The 22,628-nt window shown below is 34.7% G+C and overlaps 1 protein-coding gene across 1 annotated transcript in view; it reads left to right on the top strand.

The window, feature by feature from the left end:
- OTC (ornithine carbamoyltransferase) overlaps positions 1 to 20,421 on the top strand; it is a 69,179-nt gene extending 48,758 nt beyond the window's left edge. Inside the window, exons 5-10 of the mRNA XM_031959430.1 lie at positions 3,230 to 3,383; positions 5,219 to 5,341; positions 11,381 to 11,434; positions 11,520 to 11,669; positions 13,021 to 13,158; positions 18,805 to 20,421. Of these exons, the coding sequence (XP_031815290.1) occupies positions 3,230 to 3,383; positions 5,219 to 5,341; positions 11,381 to 11,434; positions 11,520 to 11,669; positions 13,021 to 13,158; positions 18,805 to 18,864 (679 nt within the window). The 3' untranslated portion in view covers positions 18,865 to 20,421. The remainder of the gene's footprint in view (positions 1 to 3,229; positions 3,384 to 5,218; positions 5,342 to 11,380; positions 11,435 to 11,519; positions 11,670 to 13,020; positions 13,159 to 18,804) is intronic.
- The last annotated feature ends 2,207 nt before the right edge of the window (positions 20,422 to 22,628 follow it).

Below are 22,628 nucleotides of genomic sequence, written 5' to 3'. Positions count from 1 at the left end.
TTCCAATCAGGTGTTTTATATTTTCTTCTTTTTTCATTTTTAAAAATTTTGTTTGACTGATTCTTGATGTCTCATTAATGCATTTGCTTCCATTTGCCCATTCTAATTTTTAATGAATTGTTTTCTTCAGTTAGTCTTTTTACTTCCTTTTCCATTTGGCTAATTTTACTGTTAAAGGAGTTGTTTTGTTTGGTAGATTTTTTTTTCATTTTGTCAATTCTATTTTTTAAAAAGTTGTTTTTTTAGTCAATTTTTGTGCTTCCTTTTCCACACTGTTGTCCCCAAGCTGTTATCTTTTGTAAAATCATAATTCTCCTGCATAGCTCTCATTTTTCCCACAATTTTTCTTTCTTGTCTCTTTTATTTGATTTTTTTAAAAAATTCTTTTTGAGCTTTTCCAAGAATAACTTTTGAGCTTGACACCAATTCAGATAGGTATTTTGTATTCTGATCTTCCCTGGGGCTGTGGTAGCTTTTTATAGTTGGGCCCTTTTTGCTTTTTTTCCCTCATTTTTAAAAATTGAATGCTGCTCCTAGGGAGACTGCCCCAAGCTTCTTTTGCAGGGGAACAGGGGCCTCTCTCTGGCTTTTGCTATTGGGGTAGGAGATGCTGCCTGCTTTCCCACTCTGTTGGGTTGGCTTGACCTAGTCCCATCTGTTGTGCTGGGGATCAGGGGCTCACAATTTGACTTCTGCACTTGGGTTTGAGGTCTCACAGCTGGTCTACTGAGCTAGGATGGAAGGGCCTCTGCAGCTGGTCAGCACTTTGGCTCCCATTAGCTACACTGTGCTTGTCTGGATCATACTCTCCTTATGCTCAAGGAAGACAAACCCTTCCTGAAGTCTTTCCAAGATATCTTAAGCTGGAAAATTGTTTTACTCTGAATTGTTGTGGATTCTGTTACTCCAAATTCTGTTTAGAGGCTTGATTTAGTGTTGTCTCTGAGGGAAACTGGGAAGAATTCAGCCAATTTTCTGGCTTCTCTCCACCATCTTGGTTCCATTTGTCTTTTTCTTTGGAAGTTCTTACTTTCATTTTTCTGGAACAATGAAAATATCTTGTCCTTACTTTAGTTTCTTGTCTTGATTTCAGCCTTTGTTGTGAGAGTGAGGCAAAACTTTCTAAATTCTTCCTGAAAATGTCATTTGTCCACATGTGGATAGAAGCAAATAGTAGTCATCAAATTTCTTGTTTGGAGAGATAATTAAGCATATGTTGGATAGAGTATACCTTTATTATTAACATATATATATATATATTTATATATATGTATATATGCTATACATAATTACATTATTAATTTTAGATTAATTTTAGATCTAAATTAAATTTAGATAAATTAATTTAGATTAATTTGAAAATGACCAAATGACCATTTAACTGTAGTTAGGGAGTCCATTTACTCATAACATCTTTTTTTTTGGAGGAGAAGGGTAAGAGTGGTAGTAAGGGGTAAATGTTAAAGCAATCTAAAAAGGTTTTCTGAATCCTTTCCAAATTTGTTATCTATCATCCTAGTCCTATACACTGCTTCATATAGTCTGAGTCATAATTTACAGTGGAAAAACTTTTGGAGTAGTAAAGATGAAGTATCTGCCTTTCAAATGGTAGAATATGGGGACTATAGTTTTAGTGGTTGTGGTGTTTGTTAGTTCAGTGAAAGTTTTATGGAAAGTGTTTTACTGATATAATTCCTAGGGGCCTTAAGAGAAATATGATGGAATTACTAGAAAGTCTGTAAAGATAATGAATAGCCTGATTATAAACTCCTTGAGGACAGGGACTATCTTGCATCTTCTTTTCATCCCTAGCCAATGCTAGGATCATAGTAAACATTAAATAAGTATTTATTAATTTATTGGACTATTTCCTGGGATATATAGAAAGTTGAACTTTTGATTTCCCTCGACTCCCCATTGTCTCACCTTATAGAATGGGGAATTAGTACTACTTTTTGGGAGGTTGGAGTAGTTTTCATTTTCACTGCTTGGTAAGTGAATGATAGGGAAAGAAAGGAGAAGCCAGTCAGGGACATGCATTCTTGGCATTCCAAGATGCAGTCTTAATTAATTTTCCACAAGCTCATTATTAAATATGGCAGTTAGAGTCTACAGTATTACTACTGTGCTTCAAAGTTCTTAATGAATTAAATAAACTTTTGAGGGCTGGCTTGAAAGTTTGTATTACCTAGAATAAAGCTTCTTAAACTGTGGATCACAACCCCAAATGGAGTCACCATAACTATATATGGGGGGATCACAAAGAATTTGACAATTATAAAAAAGTAGCAAATATTCTGCCAAAATTTAATTCTTTATGTAAAAATAAACAGGGCATCTATCCATTATTATGAAATTTTGTTTTCATCTTTAATAAAAAAGTTAGATTATATGTATACTAAAGAATTGTTTTCAGAATGATTTATTACCAGTAAATGTTTGATTTGTATACCTATTTTATATACCTAGATATATTTACATTAACATTTCTCAGGTGAAAAGGGGTCACAAGTGGAAAAAATTCAAGAAGCCCTGCTCTAGAGGATTATTATTTGCTATTATTTATGTGTGTTAGAAAAATAGATCTCACATGACTTTTGCAAACAATGGAGATAGATATTTGTTCAGGTTTCCTGACATAGGCTATATTTATGGTTGTGGTTCAATTGAAGTACATTTTCATTATATCTCTAACCTCTCCAGAAGGAACTTTGGCGTCAATAGTCATTCTGTCTCCTAGCAGTTAGAAGAGAGATTACTTCCATATTTAGTATCAGCCATAGTTTTCAACTGAAGTACAATTAAATATTCATTTGTGTAATAACAAATCAATAGTAGCAGCTACATATCAATACAATAACCTTCAATGTTCCCTGATTTTTCTTGCTTTGTTTTTCACTGTTAAAAGTTTGCACCTTCTATCTCTTCAAATTCTCTGACTTTGTTGGTGACTGGATGTTCCTTCTCTTTTATGTGTGATCAATTATTATCACGTTTGCTGTACCAACAATCTACTTTAATCTATTTTACAGCCATGTGTCAGAGCAAGATCATGTTCAGTTGAGCAAAATAAGATTGTCCATTTTTGTTCTTTTATCTTTTAAACATCAGTCTTGAGAAAGGTCTTGCTACTGTATTGTTAGTGACACATCTGGTTCTCATTACATATTATTCCTTATATATTCAGAATATCTTTCATTTATTTAACTTTTATGTTTGCTATATCTAGAGTGCTGTCTAGCATGACAGATGCCATTCTGGCTCGTGTGTATAAACACTCTGATCTGGACCACTTAGCCAAGGAAGCTTCAGTTCCAATTGTCAATGGTTTGTCAGAGATGTACCATCCTATCCAAATTCTGGCTGATTACCTCACTCTCCAGGTATGCTACTTTTAAAAATATTTCTTTTCGCAGTCTTTAAAGGAATTGTTCCTCCATCACTTGAAATAAAATACATGGGATTGCCAAAGAAAACAAATTATATTAAAATAAAATACATTTATCAAATAATTAAGCAAAGAAAAATAAAACAAATCTCAAGTTCATGGACTCCAGGTCAAGAACCTCTGCCCTATAAGGAAAAGAATCTCTCTGATGATTTTGATCCCCCTCCCTTCAGATATAACCTCCCCCTAAAAAGATAATTCAAATTGCAGTAAACAGTTACTTTGTATTAATGGAAGTGTGGGAAAAAGTTCTCTGATTTTACTAATGAGGATCTAAAAATATTTGATGCTTGGGTTGAATACAAAACTGGATCTGGAGGAACAGCATTCAAATCCTAATCCTGCTTACATACCACCTTAGGCAAATCACTTAACATGAATTTCTTCATTTGTAAAATGGTTGGATTTGATGACTTTCAACATCCATTATATCTCTAAATTTATGGTCCTTGAACAGATATTAATATTTACATGGTCATTCTATCCAACCTGATACCATTCTTGGAATGAAACAGATTAAATGTCAGCTCTTTTGTGAACCATTTATCTTTGAAGCAAGTTAAAATAATAGTACAATTAACACAATTTAAGGGAAGTGGTCCATTTCCCTGAATCTTAAAATTCATTTAATTCATAGCAGCCATTTGTTTCTAGACATACAACAGCTGGAAAAATCCTGAAGTAATTCTCTAATTACTCATGGATGGCTAAAATGACTTCTCAGTAGAATGAACTAAAAGTTCCCCTCCTTGCATTCATTTATCCAATGAAGAGGAAAAACTCCATGCACATATGTAATGTACCTGAAGTTTACCTCAGGCTTTCTTCTGTCTTCATTCCTATCATCTCTACTGCTGTCCACCCAGGTACTGAGTACTTCTAAGTACTCCACTTGTTTTTTGAAAGAAAAATAGTGTAAGTTTATATGCAGTGTACATAGCAACATCCTCTGTATGAGTGTTACACTAATGAAGTGATAATGGGGCATGTAAAAATATTGGAGAAAAATACCATTCTTTCTCCTTTTCACCAGTGTCCTTGGATAACTAAGTTATTCATCAACTTTGGGTCAGCCAATAATGGCTCTTGCTGACTCTGCTTCTGATCAACAGAAATAGGAATTATTATTTAAGAACAATTAGGGATACTCAGTTAAAACTAAGTGGATTTAGGATAATTAAATCATTTTCTTTTTAAAATAGATTTTGAATGATAATTTTTGTTTTTGCATCACCTAGTTGTTCTCCTTTATTCCCTAATTTTCCCCTTTCCAAAGAGCAATCCTTGATAACGAATAACCTTTTTAAAAAGAAGGGAAAAACTTCAACAAAACCAGTCAAAATATACACAACTGCCCCCTGAAACTATAAGCAATGTTTCACACTTATTGATAACACAATTATGCAAAGGAGAGGGGAGGTGGCCTGTTGCATCTTCTCATTTGAGACAAATTTATTCTTTATAATTTTGTAACATTCATCCTAAAAAATTGATCAGTGGTTGCCGTTCTTTTCAATTTCATGGCAATATGCAATGGTAGAGTGAACACCTATATCATAGACTTTTAAAATTTGAAATTACATTTTAGAATATGGGTCTTGATATGCTGTGAACAGTATCTTGTACCAAGTGGCTGAGATCTAAGCTGGAAATGTTTCCTCTATTTTGGGTGCAGGGCATGAAGGAAGAGAAAGAAACCTAGCATTTCAAATTAATGGGTTTTCCTTTGTCTTCGCCCAGCCCTAATCTGTTACATCACTTGCTTTACAGGAACATTATGGTTATCTAAAAGGCCTCACACTCAGCTGGATTGGTGATGGAAACAACATTCTTCACTCCATCATGATGAGTGCTGCTAAATTTGGGATGAATCTGCAGGTGGCTACACCCAAGGTAGGAAAAAGATGTGTGCTAATGGGAGAGGAGGATAATTTGTTTTTCTTAAACAACAGAGGGCGTGAGAGGAGAATGTTTGCCCATGGGCACTATAAGGCCTGTGAAATCATTTGTAAAATCAATGGAAGGTGATAATAAGCTGAAAATTGGACACAACAACCTCCAACTGTTTGAGTTCTCCAAGTTGCTATTTTTTTAATGGCCAGTGAATGACATTATAAATATCCAAATGGCCCTAGGCAGAAAAAAAGATTCTCTACCCCTGACATAGGGGCAGATAGGTAGCTTAATAGAAAGAATGCTGGGTCTGGGGTCAGGGAAACCTGAATTCAAATCAGATTTCAGACATTACTAGCTATGTGACCTTGACAAATCATTTAACCTTTGTTTGCCAGTTGAGAAGGAGATGGCAAACCATTTCAGTATTTTTGGCAAGAAAACCCCATAAATAATATTGGGATGCTATGGTCCATGAAGTCCAGAAGAGTCCAATATGACTGAATGACAGAACAACATCAAGAAACAACATCAGGAAAGCCTATTCTCCCCATTAAAAAAATAACCCTTTTCCTTTTCAGGAATTACTGTGTGAACTCAGGTTTCAGCTCTGTGTCTGTCACTAATTTCTTTTGTGACATTTGGGTTCCCTCAACTCTAAAAGAAAGATGCTGAACAAATAATCTCTATGGTCCCATCTAGTTCCCAAATCATACAATCCTATGATGTGAAACTGTATTAGAAATAAAAATATGATCACATATAATTGGATGATAATAATTCATATCTATATATAGCACTTTAATTCTTTTTTTAAAATTTTAATAGTATTTTATTTTTCCAAGGCAGGGGAGAGAGGGAGTCAGAGATAGAGAGACACACACAGGGAGAAACACAGAAAGAGAGAAAGAGAGAGAGAGAGAGAGACAGAGACAGAGAGAGAGACAGAGACAGAGACAGAGAGAGACAGGAAAGAAAATATCAGAAGCTAATGGATCACATAATTTTATCCAGTGAAAAGAAAGTAGCCCAATGGAAGGAGGAGTAGGTATGGAATCAGATGACCTGGCTCTGAATTATTTCTTTCCCTCAAACTCTCTTCATTTCCTAATTTCCCAATTAATATTGGATGTATCATTAACTTCTTGATCACCCAATCTTGCAACATGGGTATTATCCTTGCTATCAAATATCAAATTCTCTGTTTGGTTTTCAAAGCTCTTCATAACCTGGGCCCCTTCCTACCTTTTCCATCTTTTTACATCTCATTCCCCTCCTTCCCACCTCACTGAGGTACTCCTACATCCAGTGACTCCTTCTCACTGTTTCTTGCACATGACATTTCATCTGATATATGAGATATAATTCATCTATAGGACTCCAAATGTTTTCATTGCCTATTACCCCGATGCCCACAGTGCTCTTCATCTCTGACTCCTAGCTTCCCTGGCTTCTTGCAAATTAGCTGAAATTCTCCCTTCTGCAAGCATTCTTTTCCAATCCTCCTTAATTTTAGCTTCCCCTTCCCTTTTATTCCCAATTTATTTTGTATATAACTTCTTTGTAATAAGTTGTCTGTACATAAGTTACTTATACATAAGAGACTTGGTTTTCATTTTTGTTTTGTTGAAGGAGATATTTTTTCCCTGTTTTTAATTTCCTTTTTTTTTCTTTTATTTATATTCCCAGACCTTTAGCACATTAGGTGCTTCATAAATTCAGGACTGACTGACCTCTACCTCCTAGAATTCTAAGCTTCTTTCAAGATTTCTAACCCATATTTTTTTTCTTTTATATCCTCAAAAAGAATATAAGTTCTTTAAAGTCATGGCCCAGTTTTCACTTTTTTCCCTAGAAGAATGCTTTTCACATAGTACATACCTAAAAATGCTTATTGATTCAGAACACAAAAAAGAGTTTAAAAGGAATAAAGTGCAGTCATTTCCCCTACTAGCATTACTGTCTACACTAGATACATGAATTGATTCCATACCAAACTGCATAAATTAGCCATCATATAGCCACAATCTTTGCCAAGGACTACTGTGTTATTAAAAAAAATTTTTTTTAATCCAGACTGTTCTACCTAAAATAGACACTCATCATTCTTTTTTGAGTTCAACCCATTCAGTCTCACATAACAGAAAATGCAAAGTTTTGTATTGTGCAAAACCAAAAACAAGTTCCTGTCTCTCACCCTCTCCTTTCCTCATTCTCTCTTGCTATTATTATCCCTGCACTGAGTCAGCATCATAATGACAACTTGTTGCTGTAATCGTTCAGTCATTTTTCAGTTGTGTCTGATTCTTTGTGACCTCATTTGGAGTTTTCTTGACAAAGATACTGGAGAAGTTTGTAATTTCCTTCTCCAGCTCATTTTATAGATGAGGAAACTGAGGCAAAGGGGGTAAATAACTTGTCGGGGTCACGCATCTAGTAAGTGTCTGAGGCTAGATTTGAACTCAAGATGAATCTTCCTAACTCCAGGCCTAGCATTCAATCCAGACAAAATGAGAAATGTGACTGTTAGAAGTTCCTTAGTCAAATCAGGATTGGGAAGTATCTAGATGATATTCCCTGTCCTATCAACATAAACTTAGATAAATGGTAGAATCTGGATTTGACAAAAAAAAAAAATATATATATATATATATATATATTCTCATGGATAAAAATTATAAAATGCTGTATTTGAAAAAAATTGGAGTTTAAACATTTTATTGGATGGTCAAAGGTCTTTCATTATTATTGAAAGAAAAACAATCCAATATTTAAAATGAGTACAGCACTGTTCTGAGGCAGAAACTCATTTAAAATGATAAAGAGCATTGAAAATTAGTTAAATTTTTGGCCAGGGATTTTGGTGATTGTTGGTGGTGTTATTGTTTGAGGTTTTGTTTTTTTTTAACCTCTGGAAATTCAAATAGTGCAGGAATAGCTCCATAAATTTCCAAAGCAGCATTTATTATCAATTCTGCTTTCTTTAAAGATAAAATCAGAAGATTTATTGCCTTATCAAATACTGTTAGGCCTCTATGGTGATAATTACTCTACCTCCCTTCATCTCTCCAACTTATCATAGTTTACATCAAAAAGCAAAAATGACCTAAAAAGTCATTTTTGTTAGGGGCAGAGAACTAGCTTCAAAGCCCAAATTCTGCCTCTGGTTCACACTAGTTCATCACTAAATGATGTTTAGTCATTTTTAGTTGTTTCCAACTATTTGTAACCTCATTTGGGATTTTCTTGGCAAAGATGCTGGAGTTATTTGCCATTTTCTTCTTTAGCTCATTTTGTGGATGAGGAAACTGTGGTAAACAAGCTAATAATTGTCTGAGGCCAGATTTGAACTTGCCAAGATAAGTCTTCCTGACTCCAGATCCAACATTCTAGCCACTGCATCATTTAACTGCCCCTTACTGGCGGACTAACCCATGGAAAATGATTTAACTGCTGTTTGCCTCAGTTTCTTCATCTATACAACGGGGATAATAATAGCACCAGGTTCTCAAGGTTGTTGTGACACTCAATTAAGATACTATTTGTGAAGTCTTTTGCAAATGTTAAAAATATATAAAGTGCTAGCTATTATTATTATTGTTATAATAATTGTAATATATAGCAATTATATAACAGTATTATATATTATAATATAAAACAATACAACATAATAAAATATATTATAATATAATATAAAACAATATAATAATGTAATATATAATAATTATGTAACAATTATATCATCATTATTATTATTAATGTTCCAACATTCTAGGCCATGGGTTGCCAAGAATGCGTTGATCTATATTGGTAGAGAAGAGCATCCTCAGCTCCCTATCTCAGTGAAATTGCAGGTCTAGTTCCTATTCTATCCCTTGTAAAACTTTGCCCTAACCTATAATTGAAAGCAATTTTTATATCATTGTAAATTGATAATCAGTTTTCATCTGGTGACCTTCTTCTGCATACAGGGATCAGTAAAGAAGTCAACTTTCCAAGACAAAGTATGAGCATTACTTTTGATTGTCCTCCAAACCACCCTATTTTCTCATTTTTAAACCTCTCCAGCTGTTCTTGGAACACTTATTGATTTTCATCTTGGGATGATCAGTCAATCAATAAGCATTTTATTAAATAGCTATTCTGTGCTATGCCTAGAAATATTAAGAAAGGCAAAGACAGTCCCTTCTCTTGAGGGACTCAGATCCTAATAGGGGAGACAACATGTAAACAACTATGAAAAATAAGCAATATTCAGAATAAATTGAAGATAATCAACAGAGAAAAGGCTTTAGTATTAAGGGAGAGCAGGAAGGCTTCTTGTACAGAATGAGAGTTTATCTGTGACTTAAAGGAAGCCAGGAAGACCAGGAGATTGAGATGGGATTCCAGGCATGGTAGACCACAAATGAAAATCCTTGGAACCAGGAGATGGAATATTATATGCAAAAAACAACAAGGCCAGTGTTGCTAAATAGCATGTGTGATAGGGTGAGGAGAAAAATCAGGTATAAGAACACTAAAAAGTTTAGTCAGTCAGTAAAAATTTATTAAGTGCCTGTTGTGAGTCAGGAATTGTGCTATTGACAACAGGAGTGGGGGAAGCATATTAGTCCCTGGTCATTAAGAGAAAGGATTCAGGTTATGAAGGACTTTGCAAAGAGAGGAATCTATATGTGATCTCAGAAATGATAGCGAGCCCTTGAAGTTTTACAGTTGGGAGAGGGAATAGAGTGATAGGGATAGGGGAGGCAGTGATAAGATCAGATCTAAGCTTTAGGAAGATTACTTGGGCTCCTAAATAGGAGATGAAATCATTAGAGTGAAGAAGAGTCTTGAGGCACAGAGACCAATAATCCAGGTGGGAAGTGGTGACAAGAGCAGCTAGGTGGCACAGCAGAACACTTTGAGTTCAACTATGGTCTCAGATACTTATTAACTGTGTTACCCTCTTTGCCTTGGTCCCTTTATAAAATGCACTGGAGAAAGAAATGGCAAATCACCCCAATATCTCTGCCAAGAAAACTCCCAATTATGTCACAAAAAAATTGGATATTACTAAACAATAACAAGGTAGTGACAGCCTGCATTAGAATTATGGCAGTATCAAAGGTCCTCAATTCACTTCTCAACCTCTAGGAACCTTTTTAATTCCACCCCCTTCAAAATAGTCATTTATTGATGGGAATCTCCATAACTACTTTGTGTCTATATCTTCAAAACACCTGTTACTAAACAAAAAATAAGCAATTTATTTTGAAACAGTTTAGAATCAGGCTGAAGAATTAAGCAAATCTTTCAATTCATGGAGTTTTTAGTGTGGGGAAGGAAGATTATTACAAGCTAGTTAGAAAAAGCAAAATGTTTTTTCTAATCAATCAACTTGACAAAATTATTAAGAGGATTGGGAGAACCAACTTATTTTTGAAATTATTTAGCGGAACTACCAAGACTAGAAAATCTAAAACTAGAGTATCTTTTATATTAGAAAAGGCAGATTTACTTGGATTTATCTTAAAGTCACTGTCATTAAAAATTCACTAATAACCATTTGTAGTTATTATTCAGACACTGAAGTGGTTTACTATTTCCTTTTTCCAGCTCATTTTACAGATAAGGAAATTGAGGCAAACAGGGTTAAATTACTTTTCCAGTGTCACATAGCTGCTAAGTGACTGATGTTGGATTTGAAATCTTCCTGCTTCTAAATCTAGCGCCCTATCCACTGCATCATCTAACCATCTCTTAATAATCATGAGCTACCAAAAAATGTGGTAATTTATAGCATCAAATACACAGTTTACATGTCTTTCCTAGAAAGCATTTATTCTACTTTATCCTATTGAAGAAGACTAAACAATTATGTTTACTTACCTTGTTCAAAAAAAAAAAAATCATGGAATATGTCAACCATGATTTGCATGTTCACTTTGCTGTATAATTTGTTTTAATCCTAACTCTGATGAAAGATGGGTCCCTAGGAAGCCCATATGTGTCACATATATATGCAAACTAACAGTTTAATCTGTTTTTTGACAGGGTTATGAACCAGATCCCGGCATCACCAAACTAGCAGAGCAATATGCTAAAGAGGTATGATAGACTTACATTAAAAAATAATAATAATATTGCCTTCACATTTCAAGAGTTATTTAACTTATTCATTTATTTATGCTAGCATGGTACCAAGTTGTCTCTGACTTTTGATCCAATGGAAGCTGCACAAGGGAGCAATGTCTTAATTACAGACACGTGGGTAAGCATGGGACAAGAAGAAGAAAAGAAAAAGAGGCTACAAGACTTTCAAGGTTACCAGATAACAATGAAGGTACAAATTGATGTTGCTCTATAGGTTCATTAATTCAATTTATAAAGTCAAGAACCATAAAATTATTTTTTTTTACTTTGGGAAGAAAAAGGTGTATTTTTTCTTTCCACAAAAAAAAACTCTTTGTTATAGTCCTCCAGAGGTAATTTTATGGTTCTTAAATAACTAGGGCTGATATTTAAAGTCAAAAGATTTTAGAATTAGAGCTAGGGTTTTTTTTTTTTTTAAAATTCCTCTCCCCTCCAATTACTGGAAAAACAATTTTAACTTTTTTTCCCAAAATTTGAGTTCCAAATTTCCCCTCCCTCTTTATCTTCTCTCCCCATCAAGCAGTTCAATAAGGATTATACATGTATGTGCAGTCATAAAAAAATTTTCCTATAAGTCATTTCATGAAGAAAAACAGACAAAAATAACAAGAAAAGTAAATAAATTAAAAGGATTTTTTGATCTGTATTCAGACTACATTAGGTCTTTCTTTGGAGGAGGATAGCATTTTTCATCATGAGTCTTTTGGAGTTGTCTTAGATCATTAAATTGAGAAGAACTAAGTCACTCCTAGTTGATCATCACATAATATTGCCGTTACCATGTAAAATGTTCTCCTGGTTCTAGAACTGGGAGTTCTTAACCTTTTTTGTGTATATCATAGACCCTTTGTCAATCTGATGAAACCCCATCTAAGAATAAGATTTTTAAATATATAAAATAAAATGGGCATTGGGGTAGAGAATAATAGTGTTTTAAGTATATAAAATAAAATGGGAGAGAGAATGAATGATAGTGTTTTTTAAAATATATAAAATAAAATGAGGGTTGAGGGAGCATGGGCCACAGATTAAGAATCTTTTATCCAGACTTAGAATGAACTAGTCCAATTCCTTCATTTTACAAAGAATGAAAGAGGATCATCAAGATTAGTAACTCCAAAGCCTGGGCTCATTCCATTATTCTATATTTCCTCTCCTAAATCTATTTTTTACATATGGAGAGATCATTAAATGACCCTACTCCAAACTGACCATAATTTCTAGGGGATCTTTCTGGGGCTGGACCCAGGGGTGGGAGATTGGCTGAAGGGTAGCAAAGCACAAGATTTTAGAATAGGAGAGAATTTGGGGGACTAGTTCAATATCCTTCTTTTTACAGAAGAAAATTGAGTCTCAAACATTTACTTGCCTGTAGTCTAAAGTTAGTAGCAGAGCCAAGATTAGAACTCAGGTTCCTTAATTCTAAGATTGGGAGAAATGATAAAAATGTTTTCTTTTTTAAGGGAAAAGCAAAAGTAATAGCTGTTTAAATAATTTTCAAGATATAGCTACTAAATAAAATGAAAATAATCATTTATTAGATGGGTAAAGTTGCTGCTCCCAACTGGACATTTTTACACTGCTTGCCCAGAAAACCAGAAGAAGTTGATGATGAAGTATTCTATTGTCCAAGGTCACTTGTATTTCCTGAAGCTGAAAACAGGAAGTGGACAATCATGGTAAGAACTAAGCTAAATTTAACCTAATTTAACTTAATGAGATTAAGTGATTTACTCATAGTCACATACTATCCATTAAGTGTCAGAAGCAACATTTGAACTCAGGTCTTAATCCAAGTCCAATATCATAATAGGAGTTCTTAACTTATCAATAGATTTGTAGATAAGTTCCAGAGCTGGGGCAGGGAGTCAATGAATTTGGATAGAAGAAAAATAATATCTTTAGTTTCACTGATTGATTTCCTTTGCACTCCTACATGTTATTTATACATTTGAAATCATCCCGTTTAGGTGTGGAAAGGCTGTCAAAGAAGTCCATAACACATAAATTAAGAATTCTTGAACTATATATTGCGTTGTCTTTCTCATATTAATGACATAATCAAGATATAGTAAATGTTCAATTTGCCCCATTATATCTCTTTGAACTAAATTTTGGGTGCCTTTGCATGAAAGGAGAATTTCAGTATTTTAAAGTTCTAAATTTATGTACCAGATAATAAGGGTAATCTTTTCTTCCTGCCAGTTTTAGACATAGAAAATTATCTCAATTTGAAAAAAAGAACGTTCAGATGAACCATATTAGCTCTATAAAATAGGAAGTGCAATAAATGCTTTTGTTTTTGTCAGAAAATAATTGGAATACCAATAATGATACAGCCTTAATGATCTTTTAACTTTGTTTTCCTTAGAAATTCAAAAAGGAATTCTGGAATATATTTATATAAATATTAGTTGTTTTTAGTAGGAGAAAGAACATATTCAAGCCCTATTGCATTAAAAGTATTTTAGCTAATTACTTGGGATAAAACTTGGCCCACTTGATAAAACTCAAGATAAAACTTGGGATAAAGCTCAGCCTTTGTATACAAAATCACCATCAGGCCCAGTCTGGCTATATATTCTATAGGTAATATTCTAAGGCCCAAATCCAGTTTCTCTATCAAGATAAGTTCCACATGTAGTCTAACTTGAACAATAGGGAAAAATGGGAAGGAAATCTCAGTCTGAGCCCCATACTGAGATACTGCTTATAGTTAATACATTCTGTTTTGTAAAAATAAAAAAAAAAGATGGTGAAGAACTGATTTTCAAGTGCTTGAACTTTAAAAATAAGATGCTGACTTTCAATACTCTGTGTAATTTTATAGCAGGGCAGGACTGGATACATTCAGTTCACTGTATTGTAAACTGTTTTACCCCATCCATAATAGTTTATGCTTATGTATATATGTGTGTGTGTGTGTGGGGGGGATACATACACACAATTTTATTGATTACTAGCTACTCCCTATTCTATCAGGTGAACAAATCTTAAGGGTCATTTGAGGCACACAGACTTACAATTTTTTCCTAGTACAGTGAAAAGCTTCGACCTTTTGACAATTCCCTGTCAATATAATTGAATGGAACTATCACTCGTTATGAAATCAGAGGATATGAATTCAAATCCAAACTCTATGTGGCCCTCGCTATCTGTGGAACCTTGACAACGTATTTCCCTTCTCTGGGCCTCATCCCTATTTTTCTCATGAAAATGTCAGGGTTGATCTAAGGATCTTTAAGTTCCAGCCCTAAATTTCCAATGAGAAAGACTGAAACTATTTCAAAGAGGTTATTAACCCAAAAAAATCCTTATTCTCTAAACCAGAAGTATCAGAAGCAAGGCCCATGAACCACATGTAGCCTATAACATTCCTGAGTACACGCCAAACCAGAGCAAAATGTAATTGGGAAATATTTACAGATAAAATAGAACTATAATAAAACATGAATAATATGACATTTTAAAATTAAGTCAATATGTCGTCCCAGGGGGATCATTGTGTATAAATTAGTGACACTCCTCTCACCCATTTTTATTTAAGTTCAAATATTGTGTATATTCACTATTCTAAACTGTAACATATCTGTTTGCTCCTAAAGATTATTTAGTTTTCCCCAGAGGTAAAGAATCTGCCAAGGAAGGCAGATCTCCCTGTCCCTGAGGGACAGAACAGGGCAGAGTCAGCAGTCCTGACAGAGACCTCAGCTGGATTTGTTCCCTTGCTGGCAGATTTTGCCATGGCCAAGAAGCATAAGGCAATTGAAAAACTCAGTGGAAGTCTGATTCCAGAAAGAGCTGCAATATAGAGGCTGAAAACGCAAAGCAACAGAGTACATAAAATCAGTTGCATTTTATAGAACTCCCAAAGCTCTCATTTCTGAAGCTATTAAAAAAGTATAAGATGATTCTTGGGATTCATAAAAAGAGTTATAAATTTTACATAATGTGATAGGGAGATCACCCACAAAATAATCAACTTATATTAATACTTTTAAATATATTGTCCCTTAAGTATTGTTGCCATTTTAATACATTTCCTCCATGAAGTCTTTTCTAATCCAACATTTGGTATTTTGGGGATATCTTATATGAAAGGAGCAATGAACTTGGGAGTCTACAGGGTCCAAAGTTCAAATCTTGCCTCTTCCATTCACTGTATCATTTTAGGCAAGATACTTAACTTTTCTGGGCTTCATTTAAATCATCAATAAAATAAAGGAGCTAGTCTAGATGATCTTAAAGATATCTCCCCAACCTAGCTATAACTAGCTATATAATTAGCATATAATCTTTCCAATCTAGCTATAACTAGCATATAAAACAGTGAAGGACCATTGATAATGTCTAGTCCCAATTTTTTGCAAATAAAATTGTTTTTCAGCCATTTCTTTGAGTTATGTCCAACTCTCCTTGACCCCATTTCGGGTTTTCTTCACAAAGACACTGGAGTGATTTGCCATTTCCTTCTCCAGATTGTTTTTTCAGATGAGGAAAGTGAGGTAAACAGGTTTAAGTGATTTGCTCAGGATTACACAACTAGTAAGTCTTTGAGGTCAGATTTGAACTCAAGATAAATCTTCTTAACTTCAGATTCACCTCTCTATGCCTTATGGTGTCACCTTGCTGTCTTTACAGATGAAAAGAAAAGATTTGTCCAAAGTATTATGAATAATAAGTAGAAGAGCTGAGATCCCCAATGTAGGTCCATAGATTTTGAACTCAAGACTTATTTCACCATATAATGCTCTCACCTACCATTTTTGTCTATACTAGTCTAATGTATTTATCATGTGATATTTTATATTATCATATATCAAATTTAGTGATTCTATGTTATGGCAGCCAGCAGGAGCAATGAATGGAGTGCTGGACCTGGAATCAGGACAACTCCTCTTCCTGAGTTCAAATCTGGCCTCAGACACTTATTATCTGTACCTGAATAAGTCACTTTACTCTGTTTGCCTAAGTTTCCTCCTCTGGGAAAAAAAAAAAGTGAGTTGGAGAAGGAAATGACAAACTATTCCACTATTTCCCACCAAGAAAATCCCAAGAAAACCCCAAATGGGGTAACAAAGAATCCAACACAATTGAAAAATAATTTAACAATTACATTCAATAAAAAGCCAGAGGAAAATAGGCCAAAAAAAAAACTGGAAACTAAATAATCTCATACTAAAGAATGATTGGGTGAAACAGCAAATCATAGATATAATTAATAACTTCACCCAAGAAAACGACAATAATGAGACGTCATACCAAAATGTGTGGGATGCAGTCAAAGCGGTAATAAGGGGAAATTTCATATCTCTGGAGGCCTGCTTGCATAAAATAAAGAAAGAGAAGGTCAATGAATTGGGCTTGCAACTAAAAATGCTAGAAAAGGAACAAATTAAAAACCCCCAGTCAAACACTAAACTTGAAATTCTAAAAATAAAAGGAGAGATCAATAAAATTGAAAGTAAAAAAACTATGAATTAATTAATAAAACTAAGAGTTGGTTCTATGAAAAAAACAACAAAATAGACAAATCCTTAGTAAATCTGATTTAAAAAAAGGAAAGAGGAAAATCAAATTGTTAGTCTTAAAAATGAAAAGGGAGAACTAGCCACTAACGAAAAATAACTTAACAATGATTTATCTTGCTATTAAACTTAAATCTATGAAGACAAGAATCACACACAGCACTTGAAACATTGTTCTATACATATTATTTATTAAATTTTATTTTATTTATTTTATTAAATTTTTAAAATAGAATTTGAATTCATTTAATTTTACAAGGAATATAGTATTCTAGAGGGATGGACTTGCATCCCAGCTCTGATTTAGTCAGCTACTAGGGAGACTTGAATTTAAAACCAGCTTCAGACATTAGCTGTCTGATCCTGAGCACATGGCATGTTACTTAACTTCTACTTCACTTTCCTTATCTATGAAGTATAAGGAGCAAATGAAATCATATTTATAACAGCATCTGCTCATAGTAGACAATATATAAATATTTATTCTTGCCCTCTCTCTCTTTTTTCATCTGTCAAATGCATTCAGGATTAAACCATCTTTAAAATCTTTTACCAGCTCTAGCTCCTTGTGATTCCTCTGAACTGAAATTAAGAACATTCACTTTTTTGGTTCAGTCATTTCAGTCATGTCCAACTCTTAGTGACCCCATTTGGGGTTTTCTTGGCAAAGATATTGGAGTGGTTTGCCATTTCCTCCTCTAGCAGATTTACAGATGAGGAGCCTGAGTTAAACAGGGTTAAGTGACTTGTCCAATATTAATAAGCATTTGAGGCCAGATTTGAACTTGGGTTTTTCCTGAATCTAGTCCCCATGTTCTATCACTTAACCTGCTTCTCTTCTCCAGGAAGGAAAGGGTTTACAACCCAAGAAAGATGGATAAGCCATTACAGAGAAAACACAAGAACACAAATGTTAAACCAAGACATAAACAGATAGATTGTATATAAGACAGGGCTTGGTGTATATGAGATGCTGAAGACAAAGATTTAAGAGATGGCTGGGGTGGATATCAGAGAGATGAGCCTTCCTAAATCTTTGTTTGCTAGAGGCAGAAGGAGAAGAAGCTATTAGCTCTACAGCTTTTCATAGGAAAGCTGACAGTAAGCGCTGGTGAATCACACCTGGCATTTATATAACACTACTATTTCCAAAGCATTTTCACATATGCCATCTCTTTTTACCCTCACTGTAGCACTGGAATAATACAGAAAATCACAAGACTAGAAAGCATCAGATGAGGCTTCTAACACAAGCCATTTGTCTGCTTCATCCCTCTATACATACACAATAGGATCACCCACATCCAAGAGGCCCCTCCAATCCCAAGCCTTGGTGATCCTGAATTAACCCCGACTCCTCAAATTTTCCTTAATCCCTATTGGCTATAGTAAGTACCTTGATGGACAGTAGGCTTGCTATGACCCAAAGAACTTCACCAGCCAATCTTTGGTTTGCCCTCCAGGTTGCAAAAGTCCCTCAGAGACAGTGGTCTAGTGTCTGCTTTCTCTCTCTTTAACCTTACAATTATTCCTTGGAAATCACATGGATTGTCTGTCTAGCTGAGCCAGTCTGCTCCCTCTTGACCTTTCCTCATCTGCATAAAAGCAAATGTAGCACAGAATCATCCCCTTATCATTTCAGATGTTTCAGCATTTTGACAAAGCACAGTCTGAATTATGATTTGCTTAAGAAAGCTCATTTTTACCCTAGGCCCGTTTTCCTCCTTCCACCTGGTTCTCATCCCACATTCGTTTCTGATGTATATTAATTTCTTTTTCTTTTCATCTCTACTGCAGGCTGTCATGGTTTCCCTGCTGACGGATTACTCACCACAGCTGCAGAAGCCTACATTTTGATGCTTCATCTTTTTCCAAGGGGGAAAAATATTCTGTAGCAACAGAATATTCTAGTCCATGGGGAAGCGGAGGGTGGGGAACAAGGGGCTCAAAAAAATGAGACATTCCCTAATATAGCCTAATTTTAGGTGAATTTTACAATATCGTTTTGCTGTTGTGAAGTCCCATGCAATATTGAAGCTCTGGCATTTGTGTGGGGTTTTTTGCCGTTGTTTAAAGCTCTCTAGAGTATGTATTTTGTCTGTACTTTTAAATTGTCATTTAACAAATGAATTTGAGAATTCATTTAAAATTATTGGGGTTTGCCACTGCAACATGAGAAAACAAACCAAAAAGTAGGTTACATGACTTATTTGTGATAACTTAATGGATCATTACCTACAGTGATTTGTACATTAAAATATTATTCACTATCAACTGTTGAGTCAATCTGTAATAATAATAATAATTCTAATCACTTCATATTTGTATAGGAAGATTTACAAAAATGTTTTCTCTGTAAAGACCTGTTGAGTTAGGCAGTGAAGAGTTTGCTTTCATACTCTTTTGGAAGGACACAGCAATCCTTGGCTACCACCAAGGCCAGATAATTTACCTCCCAAATGGATTACATTATTGGGAACACCAACAGGACTGTTGTGGAGGAGGAAGTGGTAATAATCCTAAAAGGCAGTTTAACCTTGGCCAGACTCTGAAGTTATTTGCCTGGCCTTCCAGGAAGGCAGAGATTGGATATCTTTAAAAACAGAAATCTAGCTACTTTTAAAAGAATGTTTAGAATTACAACACTGGGGTAGCCCTGGCAAGGAAGTGGAACATCTCTGTTTACATAGTTAAGTACACATGTCCTACTCAGGAGAGAAGCAAAAATTTTATAAACTGTAGACAGCAGTCAATAAGCTAAAATGCTATTTTTTCTTTGACTTTATGTTGCTTTCACCTAAGTTCAAATCCTTCTAACATAAGTTGGCAGACTATAAGCAAAGACTCTTTTGAGTCCATTCTTTTTCTATTAAATGGTGATAATGATACCCATAATACCTATTTCTGAAGGTGGAAGGCTGGAAAGCTCCAGTGAGATGATGTATGTAAAGCATTTGGCAAACTTAAAGCTCTAAGCACATATCAATCATATCATTATTATGATGATTCACTTCCAGTTATTTCTGGAGGCTTAAGAAATATTTCTTTAGTTTCTACTCTATATGACCTGAATCTATGCTATTGTACTGTTTTTTAAAATAAAAAACAGATTCATATATTTTGAATAATTTTAAAATGTTATTTTACAATCAGTTAATCAGATCTCAAAAAAGATAAGTGCTTCTTCATAAGGACATTTCACAAGGCAGAGTATAAAACAAGTACAATCACTTCCTTGGCATTCCACCTAGTGGTATTATAGTTGTAGATTGTCTAGTTATGACCTTAACAAATCATCAGGAGATAAATTATGTATGAGATGCTCAATGAAGAATCCATAAAATTGTTTATGAAAAAATGTCTTGTGCTGTTATGTGTAGTCAAAAAAAAACAATTTTCCTGTAAACTACCAAGGGTGACTTTGACTTGTAGAGAGTTTCAATAAAAGGTAGTTACTGGAAAAAAATGAAAAGACCAGAACTGAACCAAATATATTGGCTGTAACCTGAGCTTGGAATGTAAATCTTCTCATAGCTTTCACTATCAAAGGTAACTGCTATTTAGAAATGACAGTATCCAAAATTATTTTCCAATTAGGAAAAACACTTAAATGACAAAACTCTTCTAGAGAACAATGAAACAAATGTGCATGCATTTTTTTTTTGAAATGACTAAAGTGTCTATGGACTATGAACCAGAGACACCATTCCATTGTTGAATTTAATCCTCAAGGAAGTCTTTTTTTTTTTTTATTTAATAGCCTTTTATTTACAGGATATATGCATGGGTAACTTTACAGCATTAACAATTGCCAAACCTCTTGTTCCAATTTTTCACCTCTTACCCCCCCACCCCCTCCCCTAGATGGCAGGATGACCAGTAGATGTTAAATATATTAAAATATAAATTAGATACACAATAAGTATACATGACCAAAATGTTATTTTGCTGTACAAAAAGAATCAGACTCTGAAATATTGTACAATTAGCTTGTGAAGGAAATCAAAAATACAGGTGGGCATAAATATAGGGATTGGGAATGTGCATGCATAAATGCCATCCCTACCTCACTAAACATTTCAAGGTATTTTGTCTCAAGGACAACCCCTTTGCCCATATGTTGTTTTTTGACCTATTTATCTCTCTCTGTTTGTTCTTGGTTAACTACTCCCATAGGAACAAATTCCCCTAAACCTCTTCTTCCCACATTTCTTTGCATCTCTTCTTGCTTAGTGAAACCTGGATTCTTTGTAACATCTTATCCTTATCTACCTTTGATGTCTCTCAGTATCATGGGCTAAAAGGAGGAGTTGACATACTTCTTCCCACTGCCATTTCTTTGCCCTCTCTGGCCACTATATCCAACCACTGTTCCATCTGTTGATATAGTCTTGTCCAATCCCTTGAAATTGAATATCTGGTCCTGGAAGTAAGAGAGTCACTCAAACTTATCAAGCAGAGAAGTGACATGATCAGATCTATATTTTAGAAGAAAAGGAATCTGATCCTAATCCCTTGTTCCTCCAGCCCTCAAATCATGTTCTTTCCTTTCTTAAAGGAGTTCAGCCTATGGATCACAGTTTTTCTTCCATACCAATATCCGTCCTCACATTTGGAGGCATTTAGTGCTCATGTTAATGCCCAATTCAGATATTCTAACCTCTCAGTTCATTAGTCTTTTCAGTTTTCAAAACCTGCATTTTCAGTAAATCTGTCACCTAAAGGAATGGCCACAGCTTATACCTCAGACACTTGTGTGAGTCTCTACTCTGAAATTCTTGTCAGTCAGATAGTGAAGAAGCATTTATTAAGTGTTTACTACATGCCAGGCACTGTGTTAAGTCCTGGGAATGCAAAGGTAAAAAATAGTCTCTATTCTCAAGGACATGACATGTAATAACTAAGCACACTCAGGATTTTACAAAATAAATGGAAAGTATTCTGAAGGGGAAGGCATGAGAAGTGAGGAGAGCTAGGAGAGGCTTCCTTTAAAAAAGATGGGCTTTGAATTTGGAAGGAAACCAACGAAACCAGCAGGTGGAAATGAGGAAACAGAGCATTCCAGAGATGGCATGCCATCTTCAAAGCCCGTAACTGGATTTTTGAATATGTGGCAAGGAATAAAAAGTCAGAATCCCAGAGAGGTAGTAAAGGAACAAGTAATAACAAGCTTTAAATACCCAAACAGTATTTTATATTTTATCCTAGAGGTAAGAGAGAGTCATTGGAGTTCATGCAGGAGAAAGGTGATATTTTAGAAAAATGATTTTGATGATTTCTTGTTTTTTTCCATTATTCCCTCTGCCTCATTTTTCCTAAAGCTATTCTTTGTCCTCTCCATGCCTCCCTGTCCATTACCTGAGTACTAATTTCATTTTCTTCCCATAGTTCGACCCCATTCTTGATTCCATAGCTAGTCACTTCAACAATGCACTAACTTCTACCAGGGATTCCTTTGCTCCATGGACCTCTTGTTCATGCCCTTCCAATTTTCAAACTTGGGTTCCTTCTGCCATTCACCATCTCTGCTGCTGCTTCCAAGTAACCAGAATTGATTACTGCATACATGATAAAATAAGGTTATCCCATTTGAACTAAGTTTTCACTGCCGAATGGCAATA

The sequence above is a fragment of the Sarcophilus harrisii genome, chromosome 3 (genome assembly GCF_902635505.1).
Source record: "Sarcophilus harrisii chromosome 3, mSarHar1.11, whole genome shotgun sequence".
Lineage (NCBI taxonomy): Eukaryota > Metazoa > Chordata > Mammalia > Dasyuromorphia > Dasyuridae > Sarcophilus > Sarcophilus harrisii.
The sequence above is the reverse complement of the archived record's forward strand: the minus strand, read 5'-3'. Positions and strand labels throughout refer to the sequence as shown.